This window comes from Megalops cyprinoides, chromosome 2 (genome assembly GCF_013368585.1).
Source record: "Megalops cyprinoides isolate fMegCyp1 chromosome 2, fMegCyp1.pri, whole genome shotgun sequence".
Taxonomy (NCBI): Eukaryota; Metazoa; Chordata; class Actinopteri; order Elopiformes; family Megalopidae; genus Megalops; species Megalops cyprinoides.
Genome location: NC_050584.1, coordinates 45,285,289 through 45,305,425, shown reverse-complemented (window position 1 = coordinate 45,305,425; position 20,137 = coordinate 45,285,289). Strand labels below are relative to the sequence as shown.

Genomic DNA, 20,137 nt, shown 5'->3' with positions numbered 1-20,137 from the left:
ACAATTACCGAGATTTTGTCTCCACCTAGCGACATATGTGAGAAATGCAGGCGGAAAGCAACAGCAATGGCTTGGTCCACAGGGCGCGGCCGTGCATCATGCATGGTTTCCACACCATGGCCGCTACCCACGGGCGGCTACGGAGTGAGCCCTAGGTGGACGGTCAGAAGAATGTGGAAACATGCAGACTTTATACTCTCAGTTTACATATAAAATTTCAAATGGCAGCATACTTGACAATGTACTATTTTTTTCTGTCACATGCAGCTATTAGTGAAAAATCACTGAAATTCAAGCATCCCTGTTTCTCTCGAGCTTGGTATGATCCATAAGCGTTGATCAACGTCTGTTATACTATTCCGGCAACTACAGTCAAATATGTATGTAATGTAATGGAACATGACTCAGATGATATGTTTTTGAATGAGATCATCAAACTACCATCCGTCGCTGTTATAAACATCTCTTCTCCTCTTGGAAATGATTTAATGTAGTTATTGTCATTGTAGTAAATACATCCAAATTGAAATTAAATGGTTTTAAAACTATAAAATTTTAATAATTATCTCCCGATGAAAAATATAGTAACTTATCATTAACTGAGAATAGCAGTGCTTCAAAAAAATATTTCGTATTGGACCGATCTGTCCATTTGTTCAAATTTATCAATAGTCAACTAGCATGTGACGAATGTGCAGTTCACTGTAATTATCATGAACTGTTTCATAGAATAATACGTTTCACCCCATGTTTCACTTAGCTGTATGCTCTCAGTCTGTTTCCTGTCATTTATCATTTGTCAGATAATCCACAACATCCACTTTTACTTAACCTGCAGAATAAGCCTGTGTGTATGATGGTGTAGGAGCAATATCATAAATTTCAAATTGGAACCCATAAGATTGCATATTGCATTAGCACATATTTTGGTACTGTCCACTGCCTTTTACGCCCAGACCCATATATCTGTTCAAACCCATTTTCATTACTGATATAAAATAACAAATTTAACAATTTGTTATTCAACAAGTTATTCAACTGGTATGCCCTTCTGTTCTGATTTCACAAACTACTAAAGATTTTTGTTTGTAAACCAAATGAACGTTAAAAAGTATTATTACAGCAAATTGATGCACATTTTAAAATGGCAAATTACACCAAGGGATACCATGTGTACATACTGACATACAATACTTTACCTACCATACTCAACAATAGTGATAATCTGCTTCATGCATTTATTATTATTATTATTATTATTATTATTATTATTATTATACAATTATAATATGATGTAGAGATAAACTAAAGACAGGACAAATAAAAATGATTAAAAATAAATAAAAATACAATCTGAGTTCGTAATTACATATTAGGTGAAGACGGGAATATAATGAATGTGGTCATTTGACATAATGAACAAAATAATAGCAAAGAAATAATTGTGAAACATAAGATTTAGCTCCTTTTACTACATAAGTCAGTTTAAAAACAAGCTATTAAATGGGGTTTAAAAAGTTACAAATTTTCAGGTTAGTGACACAATAAGACATTCCATGTGGAAGAAGTGGCTGGTGGAAAAACCCTATCACTCATGCAGTACAGCTGAGTTGCTGGGATAGACAGTTTCCTTGGCTGAGAGATTAAGGTGTTCAGAGGGGCATAATTGTGCAGGAGCTGGCAAATGGAAGCTGGGACAGTGCCATAAGAGACTTAAAGAAGTAAGACTTTAGATGGTTCTGAAGCTGCTGTGGAGCCAGTGGTGATTAAAGAGAAGAGGGACAATGTCAGTAGTGCAAAAGAAAAAAGACTCAAAAGGCAGCTGTTTAACTGGTGGTACACAGATCTGTGATATGAATGGTTTTGCCTGACGCAGAGGCAGAGGCATAATGTGTGGCATAGCACAGTGTTACATTCTTGGGGCTCTTCTATTCCTTATTTGGGAATGACTTATCAGCTGTAGTGAATGGCATTTTATCTGGCTAGGAAAAGATATGTTGGGGAGTTTAAGTAAAATTTTATCTGTTCTACATGCCAGAGAGACAGTTGCACCAGATGAATAACATGAAGATAATGTGATAATGTCTGCTGGAAATTAACACTGAATTACATTTATCTTTTTGTAACTTTGGATCAGTCACTACCAAGTGACATATTGTCTGCAAGATATTCACTCATTTGTGCCAGCAAACTAAAATTCCCATGACATAACTTTAACAAATTTAAAATGAAAATGAAGAAAGTATTAATTTGGTGCTAATGCAATGTCATTTTTGAATGGACACTCAAAAGGTGTCCTTGGATGGGCTTCAGGGGATCCAAGAACTGTACAAGAAATATTCTTTCGCCTATTTCTTTGTTTATTTTGAAAACATCCTGTGTTAAAAATTGTCAAATGATGTTATTAAGGTGTTGTTTCACTCCCAACAACTTCTGGGTGGCATGGGATGCTACTGTACATGGTCCAATAAAGTGCAATCATCATTGCTGCCATGTTAAGACATCTAGAATAGTTTCTCATTGATAGTGATTACAGACAACATACCTCTTTGTTTACATTGGGTCACAGTGGATTTTAAGGTATAAATGTACAATTGTACAGTGTTTATTGCATTTTTGTCATTCCAGACTGGTTACTATAATTTTGCTTAAGACTTGGCTTCTTAAGACATAGCTTCTCACGTGAAATTAAATTTAGTGAAATATGTCCTGCAGAACACTGAGCTGGTCAGCTGAAATTCAATTATGTGTTAACAGCATGGGTCCCTGAAATCATTGTCTGATAGTAATGGTTCATAACCATCACAGACATCATACAAGAATAAATGATTTGTCCTGCGAGATAACAACCATGCCTGATTTTCAGGTGCCAAAACAGGGGCTTGTATATGCCTCCAACAGAGGAAAAAGGAAAACTCAGGGAACCAGAATAAGTGGGTGTGGTACTGTATGTTTTTCTTCATTTTAGAGCCACTTGAAAATTTATCAGAGCAAATTGGTCCTATTTTGTATTCCTCATGATAGGTGCTGCGTGGGCTAGAGTCAGTACACCACCAATCATTTTCTTTATTGTTATATTTCTAAATATTGCCAATGCCTTAAGACCCTGCCACATAGTAACATGTGCAAAGTGTATGTGTAAATGTTTAGTGTTGATTGTCTGCCTATAAAATAGGTGTGTAGTTTAAATCATAATATTTGAATCATTTTTTTTTTATTTCAACTACCTACTTGTAATGAGGTAAACAAACAAAAATGTGATAATTGGTCATTATAATCTTAAAACAATATTATAATGGTTATTATGACCATGGCAATGATGACAACAATTATAAATAATGGCAATAAAACCTGACTGTAAAAATACTAAATATGATATACTGTATACATCGAGCACTAGAAAATATGGCAGAAATGTGAAATTAATATATTTGATGAGATGCTGCAATTACATGGCAGCTCATTCAGCTCATAGTAAGGACAGAGAAGGAAACATAACTGGGAATGCTGACCCTTCACAGGTCTGGGATTTGAGACCTGCCTTGTCTGTGCGAAGCTATATGGGATACATAATGGGATGCTGATATGGTTTTCTCTTGGTATTATAGTGTCTGTCTGCAGTCCTTAAGGAATTATGTAAATGGTTAATAAAAGGGTCAATGTAGCATTTGTCTTAATTAAGAAATAACTGAATTTACTGGTTGGTAACCACTCATATTTTACATTATTACTATTATCATTAGTAATATTATAATTATTACATTATTGGCATTTAGAGGACACTCCTTAACCACTATGCTCCTGTTATGCTCCTTAACCACTATGCTACACTTTTTAAATGGCACATCACACTTCAATATAGCGTTTTAAAAATAATTCAGAGGACCAGAATCAGAAATCAGAATCTCAATATCCATATAGGGAGTCTTACATCAACATATGTAGTAAGACATGATTATCCTAAATCAATGTTGAATTGCAATAATATATGAGATGTGCCGGCAAAGTATACAATAGCAGTGACATGATTTTGTTTCTTGGAGGACTTTTGATGATGCTTACTAAGGTCCTCCAGGAAAAAAGGAAACTGTAATCATGAACAAAAAATGGACAATGCCTAACATAGTGTGTGAAAGCAAACTGGACTACCTGTCGATCTCCAGGAACAAATCCAAGGCACTCCTCTTGAAGGAGGTATACATAAATATCCTTTATTGCGTTGACAATATTGTATCCATTTAGAATTGGAAAAAAAGAATCAGCAGAACATAGCATCCTCACATGTTCACAACCTGAAAAAAAACTTGTGCTAACATTCATGCATACACCGGCAACAAGCCTTCATCAGGGCATAACCCAGGGCGTAACTACAAATTGGATCTATTTATACATGATAAGCTGATTAATCATGGACACTCTGCAAGTGGACTAAATCATTTAACCAGTCCACAAGGTGTCAGTTTAATTCAATGCTTTTGTTACCACTTATTCTGTACAATATGTACAGTAAAATTAAATTATTAAAATAAAATTGAATAAGAAAAATAAATCAAACAAAACATAATATCATCTAAAATATCATTTAGAAATGTGCACATCAGTCTAGCTTATGATGTCTATAACTCATTTCTTTATTTGGTTCTAGATATGCAGTGGTCCTGAATGTATATACGCTCCCTGAGCAGTCTCACCCCCTCTCAGATGTTTTTCTTTACTATAGAACTAAAAAGAGACGTAATTTCTGACGATAAATATGCAACAGAAAGATGACTAACATTATTACATGGTAAACACGTTAATATAATATACAATATTAATATACAATATACAATCAACTAATATTAATTTAAGCAGAAGACATTGAGGTACTAATTTTCCCGGCAATGTCAACACCTGCTTAAAATTGATAATAGGTTGTTCAGGGAAAGCAACTCTTAAACTTGGGTCCTTTTGACATACATCCCAAATAGAATGTATAATTATTTTAATAAGAAACGTGACTACTGTGTTGAGGGACAAAATAGTCGATTTTGTCCAGACTTTCCTCTTCTTTTTCTCAGTGCTGTGAATGATGAGGTTTTAATAGGCGTCACTCATTGTTCTGATGTGTCTTTTTTTGTTGCGGAAATTCAGATATCATGTACACTGTAAAGATGACACATTACACTGCTTCATGGCAATATCTTAGGATGGTAAAGTTTTGAAAGTAGCGGGCATAAACGTAGCACATTAGAGAGTTTTGGTTTTCAGAGAAGGACATCAATCGTCATAGGGAGCACAGAATTGCTAGATGGATCGAGACCATTTTATGATTTGGAAACATAAATGTACTGCCCCCTCTATCGGCTAGATTGGTGCACGACAACCTTAATTCAAAACGAGCAAGGGGAAGTGAGAGAGATGGTGAAATACAGGGGAGGCGGCAGCGAGTGTTAAATTTCTCCCTCTACCGGCTAGATTGACGCACGACAACCGATTTCCAAATGACCGAGCGAGCGAGAGAGAGTGAGAGAGAGAGAGAGAGAGAGAGACGGGGGAGGGAGGGGAGCGAGGCCTTGCAGACGAACGCGTTGACTGTGACATCAGGCGGCAGCATCACGGAGCTGAAGGAGCAGTCTAGCATCCGTCTAGCACGGGTTTGCTCAGTGCTCTGGCTGCACGCCTCATTGCACTCTATACTGGAAATGAGGTAAGACTCCGACGCTTCTGAATTTTTATATATGTTTTTTTGGTGTTTGTACAGCTACATATGTACATGCATGGTCAGGCTGTTCAGCTGTTGCGGTGCAATGTGAAAATCGTAATGGAGATTTGGTGTGCTTTTGTGGACCTCCGCTGAGATTGGTCCTGATGCGAATATTAAATAGGACATGGTGGACATGACGTGTTTTTAATTTAAAACTACTATAAATGTATTAGTCTTATTCGATACAATACACGTTACCAAAGTCTTATTTACAGAGGTGACGATAATGATTCCAAAACGGTGAGCATTGCAGGTATGACATTGCACACCGATACATGCAAGGTCGGTTGCAAAAACCGTGCTATTGTTGATAACAAATGTGGCATTTACATTATGTGGCAATTGTGTGGGTGTGTGTCAGTTGTTTGGGTATTTTATACATGTTGGTATGGATTTGGATGTTTAATATGCATTATACTATGGTTTTAAGCTGGCGTTATTGACATTTATATTGATGGAAAGAAGTGACTATTGTGCGTTGGCCGCGGTTACTTCTGCACTGCATTAGTAGGATGTACATTGCCTGCATAAAATATATGTAATGTTTGTACACGGACAAGGGGCAAATCGTGTTTAACAGAATATAGTTCGAATCTGCTTGAGGACTTTGGTATGGGGATACACATTTAAGCAGCAATAGTGTTATCAGAATAGGTACCAGTGGTCGTATCTGTCATTTGTACAGATTAACGTATTCTGAATAAAATCCATGCTACAATATTGATAAGGAAACGTCATGAGTGAAAGATTCTGAAGGGGGTTGCACTTCAGTAAATCATACTTCACACAAAAATTAATTTGTTCACTATTATCGATTGCTCCTGTCATTCTTCCTAAAGCCACCGGTTATTTTTGCTCAGGTGTTTAAAAAAAGGCATTATTGATCATGGCATGAACTGATCAAATCGCGGTGCATTTAATGAGGTGTACACCAATCTGTCTGCTGTGGCTGATCCCTGGGTTTGTGGAGGAAACACACAATGGAGAAGGCAGGCAGTGTTGATAGACATGGACCCCATACTGTCCTGATGCCTAGTGTGGTTTCATAATGGTGCTAATGAGAAAGATCTCACACTGAATTATTGTATGCACACACACACACACGCACACACACACACACGTCTACCTCTAACGAGACTCTGAGGGATAGAGGGCCTGCTGTGCTTCTGCTGTGATGATAATGTGAGTGGCTGGTGTCATTGTAGGGTAGGATGTGACTATGGCCTTAAGCAGGAGGGTGGAGGACCCCTCTTGTTCTAAAATTTCAGGTCCTGTACCCTAAACCAGGAATCCAATGGAGTTTGTCCGATTTCAGCCTCTGTTCTTTGTCCAGTCCTGCACATGTATATTAATGTGTTCTTAGCACTGTTGTACTAAAACCTATGGCCTGGGGGGGCATGTTTGTGGACACAGCAAGTGTGCATCTGTAAATGCAATGTATAGGATTAGGCTGTGTCTGGGCTGTGGGACTGATGCTAAGGGCATCATGTGAGTGTGTAATGTGGTTCTGGGCTGACAAAACAGGCTCAGGGCAATAGAGGGAACAGGCGGGTGAACTGTACGGGGTCATGAGTCATGGGGCCTGTGGGGATGACCATGCCTTATGGTACCCAAAACTGACAAGAACATCGTCAGCTCTTACGTAATGTTACGTAACGCGATGTTTTAGCAAAGGGCAGGATGAGCAACACTGCAAGGTATTCAATTTTGCAACTGTTGCTGTTGTTATATCACCCTGCATCCCGTGGTTAGATATTGACACGGGGGACAGACACTTGTTGGATGAAGAGACCGGCAAAATTAGCTTCTAACTAAGTGAGGTTAATTTGCTGGCTTTCAACTGAATCACTTTGACAGGTCCTCTGGAGAGCCAGGCGGATCTGAAGCGTTTGCATCCTGAGAGACAGAAAAAATGGATCATCAGTCAGGGGCCAACAAAGTTTCACTGTGATGAAAGTGTCTCTGATGAGACTGACTAAACCAGAGGCATGTTTCACTGCTTTAGCATCAGGATCCTCATCCATTCTACACTGTATGATGTTGAAAATGAAGGACGTTTTGGCTAAGAGATACATTTGGTTTAAAACCAATGCAAAAAAATGAACACCCTAATGTACACAGTAACGTTGCCTAAAGTCCCTGTCTTACTACCGCCCTGTAAACTGCATGCCCAGACAATGCCATAGGCTCAGATCCTGCTCATTATGAGTTTCTGTTCCTGTCAACACAAATACATCATCCTGCTCTTGTACGACACAACGCTAAGCCCAAATGGATTTTCCTCTGGCTACTTCCTGTGGATTTTGTCCTCTTTTTGTGGTTTGCCTCAGTATCTCTCTAATGTTTAAGCACACAAAAGAGGCTTACAATCTTATTTATGTCTGAAAAACCACAAGGGAAGGAAGAATATCATATAATTTCCAGATTGACTGTTGTTTTTTTCTCCCTTTTAAAACAGCAGAGGTAAGGGATGTTTATTTTGTCTCTGAAATCACTATTTCCTCTGTTGCTCTGTCTCTCTGCTTCTGCAGTAACCATCCTTCAGGTGCCTCTTTTCAGCAGCCACTGATAGAATTAGACCAGCTGGATGTATTCAGAGACATGCTCCAACCTGAGAATACAATGCAACTATTTATTGTGCTTCAGCATATATTACCCTCTAGACTTGCATTTGTGTTATTTATTACAGATTGATAGATTAAAGGTGGAGGTGTGGCATGGTAAAAGTTAAGGTTATTTTTGAAGTCAGAGATTATAGAGATTATAACTGGTTATTGGTTTCACCCTGCCTTGGATATCATGGAACTGTAAGGAGTAGAAGAGAGAGGAGAAGGTGCAAGTATGAGGAACTTATGCAAGTGCATATGAGGAAAATGGTTTGGTATCTTGTGGGTCTTGAAACCTGCATTTCCTTTTTCTTTACTTAATAATACCCCCCAAAACAGGGTGGTCATTGCCACTTCACATTGTGAATAATGTCATTGTAATGACATTGTGTTCACTGGTCCTTCGATCTGGAGTGCAACTCACAGGCAGGTCTTTACAGACAACTGTGGCTTTGCATCTCATTTTCACTGTATGGAAGGAAACAATATGTTGTGTCCTCTTTTGACTGATGTGTCCCCAGAGAGAAAGAGTAGTTGTGTCAGGGTCATTTGAGAACTGCAATGCAGAGCTGAAGCTTGTCGCTGGTAGGTTTTCCCAACGAATTCCAGTCAGCTCTGATAATAATACTGTATCGATTTCCACTTGATGAGCAAGCATAGAAGTGCAAGTCACAGCTGTCTCAGACTGATGAAACCCTTCCAGCTCCACTACCCCCTGGGATTGACAATCATTCCAGTGATTGGATTTTCCACAGGGAAAAGTTATGGGCGAAGGTCGAAATGAGATACTGAGGGATGGAGTGGACTCAGAATACCATAGAAGATCCCCCGATACAAAAATAAATGAAGAAACAAAAACATTTGTTGTTTTCAGCTGCCTGCATGTGTAGAAAGCTCTTATTACGTCAACAGTCATTAAGAAGCAATGGATATATGGAACAATCCTGAGATTTAGCAGGATGGAAGTTGCCAGTTCTGTTTGATGATTTAATTGAAGTATAATAATAGTATCCGTGTATGCAAGCAGGAGCTCCTCTTATTCAGCTCTGTGCAGCGTTTTGTTCAGTCCATTAATGGTGGATGTGTCAGCAGCACTGACTGAACCTCCATATATGCATTCATATTCTGTTCAGGGATGTAATTCTAGAGGTTCCCTCCGTCTTCAAAGAATGAAATGTATTGTGACTGTTGAATGGGCATGGAAAATAACCATAAACTCTGTTAATTTAAACAACACAGTTGAATTCACATTAATTTATATTTAGCACCTTGAGATGTGAATGTTTAAGAATTTGTAAGCAGAATTGCAGTAAGACTTTACTGTGTTGTCACTGCATTTACAATATTGAAGCTTTCAGTTGAGAGATCAGAAAGGTATAAAACACCAACTACATGATATCCAAACAAGTTATCAAAAAAATGCTAAAGTATGTAATGCAGCTAACTTGAAACAAGTACAAAGAAAATCCCAAGGGCAGCAAATGAACAGAACATCTTCTCTTTTACCTATAATTTAATCTTTATTTCCTTCTGAAATTAAAGGCTTTATTTGAGCAATCTTTTTATTTCCTACTTTATTGTCTTCCTTCTCGATTAAAATATATAAAATTTTACTGAGCAATCTTCATGATGAAACTATTCCCCTTTCACCAACTGGCCATGTTAGGTATTATACAAACCATTCTTGAAATATCCCAGTTAAGGCTTTTTTTTTAAAAAAAAAAAAAAAGAACTGCAATGTGCGCTTGAGATAGTGTTCTGCATATTGATTGTGTCTTTAGCCAGGATTTACTTGTACACTTGCTATTAGGAATTAGAAGTGATGAAGTGACTAGTAAGTCATTTGCCTCTATATATGTCTGCAATAAATAAAACGTCTGTGGGTCAGATACAGTTTTGGGACTGTATTGTGGGTAGAATCTGTATGGTTGTGTGTTTCTCTGTGTGTGTGTGTGTGTGAGCGTGTGTGTGTGTTAAATTAGGTGGTTAATCCCCTGGTCTTCCATCTTTAGGCAGTGGCAGGTCCTGTTGCCATAGTAACCAGACTGTCTTGGGCTGAATGGGTGGTTGTAAAAATGCAGCAGCAGAGAGGAAGACAAATCCAGTGCAGCTCTGGCTTCTTTGTTCTGTCTTCCAGACTCAGCACCTCCACTGAGGGGCTGTTTTTACGACACAGCATCAGAGGGTCATACAGTACACGCAGGGGTAGCACACTCATTTTTTGATGCAGTGCTTTCTTTTATCAAAAGATCACTAGTATATTATTCACTGCATTAGACAGATTTTTTTTGACTTGTGATTTCAAGTTGCAGTCCACTCCCTGACTTGAAACGATGCCCAATGGCTCAGTCAAATGAGTTTAATTAAGTCAACAAGAAGGAAGGTGCCACAAATGCCTTGGGCTCTGTATGGGGGGCTCATCTGGATTCTGCTCAGAACCTCAGACTATTCTGAGACAACTGAAGAACCCCTGCTTTCTTTCCCTCCGCACAAACTGGGGCTGTGAGTCATCCGTCAGAGACGGTGGTCTTGATTAGCTTCTTTGTTTCACCCGACTTGGTCTGCGGATTTAACGAGCAATAATTTCATACGGCAGACATGTTCCAGGCCTTTGGCTATGATTATGTTCACATGAGCGGAGAGCTGCAGTGGGATCGTGGTGAGCTCTATATCCGAGAGCACAGGGATCCAAACCGTGCAACATGGACACAGTGTGACATGCTCTTCACCCCATCCTCCCATCGCTGATAAAATGCACCTGCCGTGGCTCTCTTTATGTACTGGTTTTAGGTATCAAGCTCAAATATTATCGTGAGGTTCCTTCTCTACTGATGTACTTCTACAGCATACTTTCAGAGTACGCTGAGTACAAGATAACTAATTCACTGAACCAGCTAGGGGAAACAAAACAGATTTGAGGTCATTGAACTGAAATCTGGGAGGGCAGACTCATCAGACCTCCATGCTGAAAATTCATCACTGAAATTCATATTAAACAAATGAGTTGTTTCAGATGAAAAAGAGAAAAAGCCTTTGACTGCAAAATCCAATACAGCATGCTGATGTGTGAATTGGGTGGGAGTTGGGTCAGCAGGTCCAGGCTAGTCCTGTGGGATTACATCATTACCTGAAAATATTTCCCATGTGACTGACATGAGTGACAGGTGCTGGCCTGCTCAGGGCAGCTGAATTTACATATTATCAGCAGGGGTGCTGGAAACCTTTTCACTGCAATCCCCATTGCCTCATCATCAAATCTGACTGGGTGCCATCTTCTGTGGTCCCCATTAAAAGGAATGCATTAAAAATTAATAACCCACTCAGCCCCCACACCTCCAAAATATACCACAGGAGCTGCGTCTTAAAATTGTTACTGCTTCCATCTTTGTCATCAGAGCTGAAGGATACTTACGTTTCTTACTTGTTTGTCCCAGTGTGATGCTAATAGGTAAGTGTGGCTACACTACAGAATCAATTGTCAATTCCCTCAGCACACTGAATGAGTCTGAAAACTATGCTTTAGAGAGGCATGAGATTCTGAATAACTGTTGGAGAATGGAAAGCCTGGGGTTGTATTGCTCCCATTGTACTGTTAGTTTTCTGCTGATAGTTTACATTTAATTTCTTGCTCAGCTGCTACGAGTTTCCACCTTTTTATCGTGCAAAAGGGGATTGGTCATTGCCATGGCAACTGTCTCGAACTCTGGCACCCCATTGGCAGGTCACTGACACTCTCTTGGCTCCATTTGAATTATTTTCCTCTAGGGAAAGATTTTGAAACAGATTACCCAGCAAGCGCTGCAACATCTCCTCCAGCAAATAGGACAGAACAACACAAGCAAAAAAAAAAAAACATTAAATGAGTGTAAAGACAAAGGAGAACCTGCAGATGCCACCACTAGATCTGACATAAATATGCCACTGCGATTAATGTGCTGCTACCAGCCAATTAAGGACAGGGGGATGGGCATACTATTGACCTATTCCAGACCCACTCATGAATGTATTCCATTTGATCAAACTAAACAAAATGGGGGGGGAAGCAACCAGCCATGTTTAAATCCTTGGGGATGATCCCACATGCTTCATCCCCACCAAGCATCACTCAAGCATCTGTGCCTCTTTCAGCACAAACCGACCCTCCCTCACTGCCTTCAGTGCGCTCTGCAGTAATAAATGCATGTCTGCTCCTGCTTCGACACGACAAAGGATTCTGCCTAAATGGAGTTTGCACCAGTGCTGCTTCGATGCTGCAGGCTCACGTACATCGAAGAAAACTCAGTTTTGAGCGCTGAGCACACTGTGCGTTCTGTTTATAATAGTTTATAATCCGAGTGATTTATTTTGCTGCTTTCCATTTTGCTCTTTGCATTTATGCAAGTGAGGTGAGATTTGAAATTGAAATCTGAATTTCTGACTGGTACAAAAAGGCAAAAGTGAGGCTTTAATTATGATTTTTTTCTCCAGCTGATCCAGCTAAGCTTAATTTACATTTACATTTACATTTATTCATTTGGCAGACGCTTTTTATCCAAAGCGACTTACATAGGTTACAGTTGTTTTACAATGTTATCCATTTATACAGCTGGATATTTTTACTAAGGCAGTTGTGGGTTAAGTACCTTGCCCAAGGATACAGCAGCAGTGTCCCAGCGGGGATTGAACCAGCAACCTTTCGGTTATGAGTCCTGCTCCTTAACCACTATGCTACACTGCCGCCCACTATGCTACACTGCCGCCACAACAAATACATGAATTTGTTCATGTATTTGTTGATCAGGTTGATCTGATGATGTTGGCATAACCAATGGTGGTCTACGATGAACATTTTTTTCTAATTGTGAATTTTTGGACAGCTCTAAGAGAGACTACAGTGTGGATTGATGGCAGCATGACTGAGAGGAAATTTGAAAAATACCTAGGCACAGCTGACATTTATACTAAGCAAATAATACATACTGTATATTGTATGTGCTCAAGAAGTAGGTCAAACAAAGAAACTTGATTGGAAACTTGGCTGCAAATTAATAGCGACTACTACAACTATGTATGCCCTTCTCTGTAGGCAATACGTATGTAAATAGATGCATGTTTTCATAAATACAGACATACATAAAAATTGACTGTGTTCAATCAAATTAATTTATAGCACAGCTGTAAACTCCAAACTGACAATCCTCAAAAACGCAACCTCAGAGTCATGTGTACCTGACAACCCCCCACTCAGATTCCATGAGGCATGTAATGAGATGCAGAGGCCTGAGTCTCCAGGCTTTGCCGCACTGTCATTGCTTGTCCCTGGAGCTCAGTGGTCCATGCTTTGACCTTTCCAGCACTACCGTGCTGTAGAACAGCTCCTGTAGTAAAGAGCTGTGCTACATTGTGTAGGGGCGTGCACCTGCCAACATTGCCTCTGATGTCTGGAGCCCGCATCCCCCACAGCCTGTACGGGCGGGGGGAACCTGCTTGAGTGAAACATTTCAGAAGGTTCATTTTAGCTATTTCTTTATATAGTATCAGTACCGCTCAGCATCACTGATTAAAATGTATTAATAAAGGCACAAAGGATATTCTTTTCAAGTAGGTTCACCTTGCACTTGGTGTGTGTGTCGGTGTATGTGTGGCAGAGAGGGGGAGAGAGAGAGAGAGAGAGAAGGAGAGAAGGAGAGAGAGGACAAGAAAGAGAGAATGGGGGATGTTCATTTCCCCAGCACCCCCTGAGACATGCAGTCAGGAACAATCAATCTTCTGTCTTAGGAAATACAATGAGCCAGCCCAGTGTTTAACACTAGTGTATCATGCTGTATTTCCTCAATAAAGGAGCCATTATGAGATCACATGAGAAGACCATTGCTAACAAATGCATTGACATAATACTAGCTTGCACAATACTGTGACCATAGTCCTCCTTTTATTCTATATACTGAATATCGAGAGATGAAGCGCATCTCAACAATTCTGCTATTGTCAAGGTATTGGATGGAGTGAAATTTACTGTACTGTGTAGTGACTAAAGCAATGCCTCCCTGACCCACATGTCTAAATGAAATCAATATTGTTAATTAAATTGAGCCTAATCCAGACACTAAAAAACAGCCTGATTTCCAGAACAGTAACACTTCAAACCCAGAGAGCGTGTTTTCCTGCATACATCCTCATACAAGGGACACCAATGGCTTTTTGTTTCTTTAGCCAAATTTTGATAATGGCCCACCCTTATTGAATTGCCAGGTCAGAAAGTGAATTCAGGCCTTTCCAAGCCGACATCAAATGCTTTCCAAGCATTGATCAAAGCACAGATTAACATGACCTGACAGATGATCAAGCTGCCTGCATTCCATCTGCTGTCAACAAAACAGGGAATGGACAGAGAAGGAGCACAGTAGGAAGTAATCAAGAATTTGAACACCCTGATGTTCTTACTTATTCATGCTGAGGGGTTGTTAAAGATGAGACAGTAGACCTAGTTTCTCTTAAGCCTCATGCTCCTTTTGTTTTGTGGCACAAATCTAAGTTCTTTCACTCTCTCTAGCCCTAATCTCTGTCTGCCTCTCTCTATCCATCTCTCTGTCTTTCTCCCTCTGTTTCTCTCTCTCCATACCTCTGTCTTTCCCCATCTCTTTTTTCTTTCTCCCCTTTCCACTCTTCATCTTCATCATCATTCACTCTCTGTCCCTTATGTTTTTCTTGCTTTTGCCCTCTATTCATTTGTATATCTGCCTCTCTCTATTCCTCCCCTTTTCCTTCCTCCCCTGTCTCTCACCCTCTCACTCTCTTTCTCTCTACCTATACCTCTCCCTTTATTTCTCTTTATTTCGACCTGTCTGCCTCTCCCCTCCATACATGTCTCTCCTTCTATCCCTTTGTATCTGTCTCTCCCATCCCTCTGTCTGTCTCTTTCAGGGACTGAGCCGAGAGAAGATGGCGGGCTCTGTTTCTTCCTATGACCAGCTGGTCCGGCAGGTGGAGGCTCTCCGTAAGGAGAACACCCATCTGCGCAGGGAGCTGGAGGACAACTCCAACCACCTGTCCAAGCTGGAGAATGAGACCTCCGACATGAAGGTGAGGGGGTGGGGGGGCAGCTCCTAGGCCACACCTCTCAGTCAGCCACACCTACCATCATGGTTGTGTTCCTCACCATGAAACACTTTCACAGTCGCTGTATATTGACAAAGGCCACATGAAAACGAATGGTTTAATTTGGTAGAGGAGTGTCACCCCAGTGCTTCAAAATTTTTGAGGGAGGGATCTGACAACACATAATAGATTTTTTTATTTTGGCAATACAAATTTGGCCATGATTTATACTAGTAGTGCCACCACAATGTGGCTGGTGGACACTTGCAGTAGTACATTTGCTTGCGCTAGTTCCCATAATATGGGATGAGGCACTCCTACTCTGTGCAGAGATGCAGAGAAAAGCACACCATTAGACGGTGGAACCCATTATAACTCCTATCCCCCAGTTTCTCATTATCTCATTTCTCATTGATCTTCTGTTTTAAAGTCCTGTAACTCTGACTGGATGTGCAGAGTTGGCATAAAGTGATTTTCCTGTGGTCAGGCCCTGAATTCCTGTAAGGAAGTTGCTTCATGTTTCGTTCAATAGATTACTCTTTGTGACATCATGTTTCATTTCAACCTTCATGATGTAAACAGGAAGAATAGAACAAATCAGAACACATATTGTTAGTTGTCCTTTGATCAATAAAATTATCATTTTTGCCAGTTTATTTGGCTGATGCCAGTGATCCCTTGTGATTTATAGAACATTAACAAACAGTGCTCAAATGTATGATGTAGATCAGCATGTCATGTCAAGAAATTTTCTCATAGAAAATTAAGCTTAGAAAAAGAGATGTGGTGTCTGGATCATCAGTATTCGCCCTGCAAGGACACATAGCCAGATATGTGGCATTAACATGTGTCTTAGCATAGCATAGCATCTTATCTTAAATGGTTTGTTCAACCATTTCAGCAGCTAACACAGATACTTATGGGCAGGTGAAAGCACTTACACCCACAAGTAATCTCCTGCTTACTGTGATCACCAAAATGTCCTCATTGCCGTGTTGAAGTGAGAAAGTGGGAAAATGGGGAAAGCAATGTTTTTCTTTATCCTGAAAAACAGCAAGGTGTCTGTATGGATCTCCAAAGCAAATGAAATGCGGCCACATCCAGCAGGACTCTCTAAGTAGGACTCGCACGTGTCACCCAGTTCAGGCTGTCTGTCCTGGCATTCCTGCCTGTGCTCACGTGCACAGATGTTGGGCACAGCTGGATAATCCCCGCTTAGCATTTTATCCTAAGGTCAGACCACTCCATCATCATAAAACCAGGACGCTCACTGGAAGTTGCACGGAATCTAGTTTGAGAGAAGGGTTTCACGCCAGTCATCTGCTGCTCAACAAAACCAAGCGTTAACTGGTACGATAACAAGAGTAAATATACTTGAAGATGACAGAATTTGACCATCGGTTTTTCTACTGCATTTTGTGCAAAGTTTAACTGGGCTGGAAGAGGATTCGAAGATGGAAGTCTAGTTGTTATGTATTTTTCACGCTGAAGCTGTGCTACTGGGTCAGCTTAATCCCTGTCTGCACTGTGGCAAGTAGAAACCTGTGACAGGGGCACCAATTTGGCCAGTCTGCCAGGACTCCGTAGTGAGGACAGGCACTGACATGGGACTGTTTCCGTATTATAGGAGGTACTGAAGCAGCTGCAAAGCAAACTGGAGCAGGAGGCTTGCACTTTGGCCTCCTCAGGGAGAACTGATGTACTGGATCAGCTCAAAGGTATGTTGTTGATGTAAACTTTGTGTAAGGTCGGGCCCACATAAAGTGGACATCCCTGTGTAACTGTAAAGAAAATGCTGTTTGTTTTTCTGTGCATTTAGGTGGATGTGGAATTTCACCTATTCGGGCTTTAGTCTTATTGTGCTTTTTCAAATGACATTGTTAGGAATTAGACTGGTATTCTTCATTATTTTTGGACTGATTTGAAACGCAAATACGATGCAGGCTTTTAGGGATCTCTAAACATTCACGCAGGTCTGTGGTATGACCTTTTATTGAATTTGCTTTTTAGAGTTACACATGGATTTGACCAGCTACTACGAGTTGAAGTACCAGCCACACAATCTTCGGGTGGCCCCAGAGAGCCTGGCCATGCATGTCAGTGAGGGGGAGGACAGACTGCCTCTCCCCTCCTCCAGCATTGGGAGAGCCAAGAGCCCCCTGCGTATAGCGCCCCACCAGGTTCCCCCCCTTTCTGGTGAGGGGACAGCTGTGCACCCGGGACCTGCTCACCTTCTGGACGGGGCTGTTCTTAAGCCAGGCGCTATTGGAGAGGGCTGGGTCACAGCCCAGCACCTGGAGGAACTCTGCAAGGAGAGGTCAGGGGGTTTGAAATTTGGCACATTTTCTTGGACAGGTCTTCATAGGTAGCAATCATGGATGAGCTGTTTCAAACAGTGTCTAACAGTTTATTTTAGAATGTTAAACAAAACTACATTACATTATTGGCATTTAGCAGACACTCATCCACAGCAACTTACATAGGTTACAGTTTTGTGTATGTTACCCATTTATACGTCTGGATATGTATTAAGGCAATTCTAGGTTATGTACCTTACCCATGTGTACAGCAGCAGTGCCCTAACAGGGAGTCAAACTAACCATCTTTTGGTTACGAGTTCTGCTCCTTACCACTATGCTACACTGCTGCCAAATGAATAAATGTAAATAACAGAGCGGAGCTAATAAGAATACCTGTGAAACTGATCTTGTCGTACCACACCTTTAGTCATTCACTCCAGATCTATGCACTGGTGAAAGTACAGCATTGCAGTATTGTGGGGCATGTGTGCTAAGATGTGTGCCTGTGTTCTAGGACCATGCTGCTTAGAGAGACTGAGAAGGAGGAACGAGAGCGTCGCTGGTACTACTCTCAGCTGCAGGGGCTGTCACACAGGCTGGCAGAGCTGCCACAGATCGACACTGTGAGTACAGCCCTGCCTCTACACAACTACTGTGGAAACGTGAACAAAATGATGCCATGACCATTAGGAACAGTTTTTTTACACAGGCCAACACAAAAAGATGCACTTTCTTTTACTTTTAATAATTTTTAGAATGGAGTTTAGAAAGCAGGAAACCCACCTTACTGCTGTACTGTACAAATTCAGCTTAGGTTTGACTGCAGTGCTTATTTGTCATTGGAGCTCTTTCCCCTCTCAGTTCTCAATGCAGATGGATCTGATTCGGCAGCAGCTGGAGTTTGAGGCCCAGCAGCTCCGCTCTGTCATGGAGGAACGGTTTGGAACCAGCGATGAAATGGTGCAAAGGACACAGGTGGGAGGAAAAACCTGCCTGCCAGCTTCTTTTTTGCCACACTGGGAAAGAGACAAAATGGCCACCGAGTGAATTGTTACTCACATAGATTATAATTTTTACATGTTATCCATTTATACAGCTAGATATTTACTGAGGCAATTATAGGTTATAGGGTATACCTTGTGCAATGGTACGGCAGCAGTGCCCCAGCGGGGAATCAAAACGGCAACCTTTTGGTTATGATCCTGCTCCTTACTGCTATGTTACACAGCTACCAATAACTATATCACATTGCGGGATAATTCCAGGAAGAATGGGCAAGTGGATTGACCGCTTCATAATATATACACTATATGGACAAAAGTATTTGGCCACACCTGTTTTTCAGGGTTTGGGCTAGTCCCCTTATCTCCAGTGAAGGGCAATCTTAATGCTTCAGCATACCAAGACATTTTGGACAATGCTATGCTTCCAACTTTGTGGCAACAGTTTGGGGAAGGCCCTTTTCTATTCCAACATGATTGTGCCCCAGTGCACAAAGCAAGGACTATAAAGACATGGTTTGATGAGTTCAGTGTGGAAGAACTTGACTGGCCCGCACAGAGCCCTGACCTCAACCCCATTGAGCACCTTTTGGGATGAACTGGAATGGTGATTGCGAGCCAGGCCTTCTCGTCCAACATCAGTGCCTGACCTCATAAATGCTCTACAGAATGAATGGGCACAAATTCCCACAGAAACACTCCAAAATCTTGTGGAAAGCCTTCCAAGAAGAGCGGAAGCTGTTATAGCTGCAAAAGGGGGACCAACTCCATATTAAAGTATATGTATTTGAATACAATGTCATCACAGTCCCTGTTGGTGTAATGGTCAGGTGTCCAAATACTTTTGTCCATATAGTGTATGTGCCAGTGCATAATTGATGTAATTTGGAGAAGTGCACAAAATGCAATGCTCTTAAAAAATGTGTAATGGTACAAAGGTGAAATGAAAGCAGGGCTTTCAGGAACAGTCCTCAGAGAGTTGTGAAATGAGAGAGCGTATGTAATAGATGCATGCATGAGTGGAGTCTTCATTGGGTTTGCTAGTTAAAAGTGATGGGGGATGGAGGGCTGGCTCCTGTCGAGCATAGTGAACGCATCTCTGATCAGACTGTGCTCCCCGCTTCAGATCCGAGTGGCACGCCTGGAGCAGCTGGAGAAGGAGCTGCAGGAAGTGCAGGAGGCGAGGGGCGGACAGGAGAAGAGCCCTTCCACTGACGTCCAGGTGAGACGACAGTCCCTGAACCCACATGGTCTGGGTCAACAGAGGGACAGTGTGGAATCTAAAGATAGGGAGAGTTAGAGAGATGGTCAAAAGTACAGGTTATAGACAACCATGAATAAATGTAACAGAGACTGATCACCTGGTTGTCTGGCTTCAAGGAATGCTCAATGTGTCCTGTTGGTTTT

At 41.0% G+C, this 20,137-nt stretch overlaps 1 protein-coding gene across 1 annotated transcript in view; it reads left to right on the top strand.

The window, feature by feature from the left end:
* The first annotated feature begins 5,612 nt into the window (after positions 1 to 5,612).
* apc2 (APC regulator of WNT signaling pathway 2) overlaps positions 5,613 to 20,137 on the top strand; it is a 28,738-nt gene continuing 14,213 nt past the window's right edge. Inside the window, exons 1-7 of the mRNA XM_036520920.1 lie at positions 5,613 to 5,689; positions 15,256 to 15,414; positions 17,057 to 17,147; positions 17,440 to 17,746; positions 18,244 to 18,352; positions 18,591 to 18,704; positions 19,857 to 19,952. Coding sequence (XP_036376813.1) covers positions 15,274 to 15,414; positions 17,057 to 17,147; positions 17,440 to 17,746; positions 18,244 to 18,352; positions 18,591 to 18,704; positions 19,857 to 19,952 — 858 coding nt within the window. The 5' untranslated portion in view covers positions 5,613 to 5,689; positions 15,256 to 15,273. The remainder of the gene's footprint in view (positions 5,690 to 15,255; positions 15,415 to 17,056; positions 17,148 to 17,439; positions 17,747 to 18,243; positions 18,353 to 18,590; positions 18,705 to 19,856; positions 19,953 to 20,137) is intronic.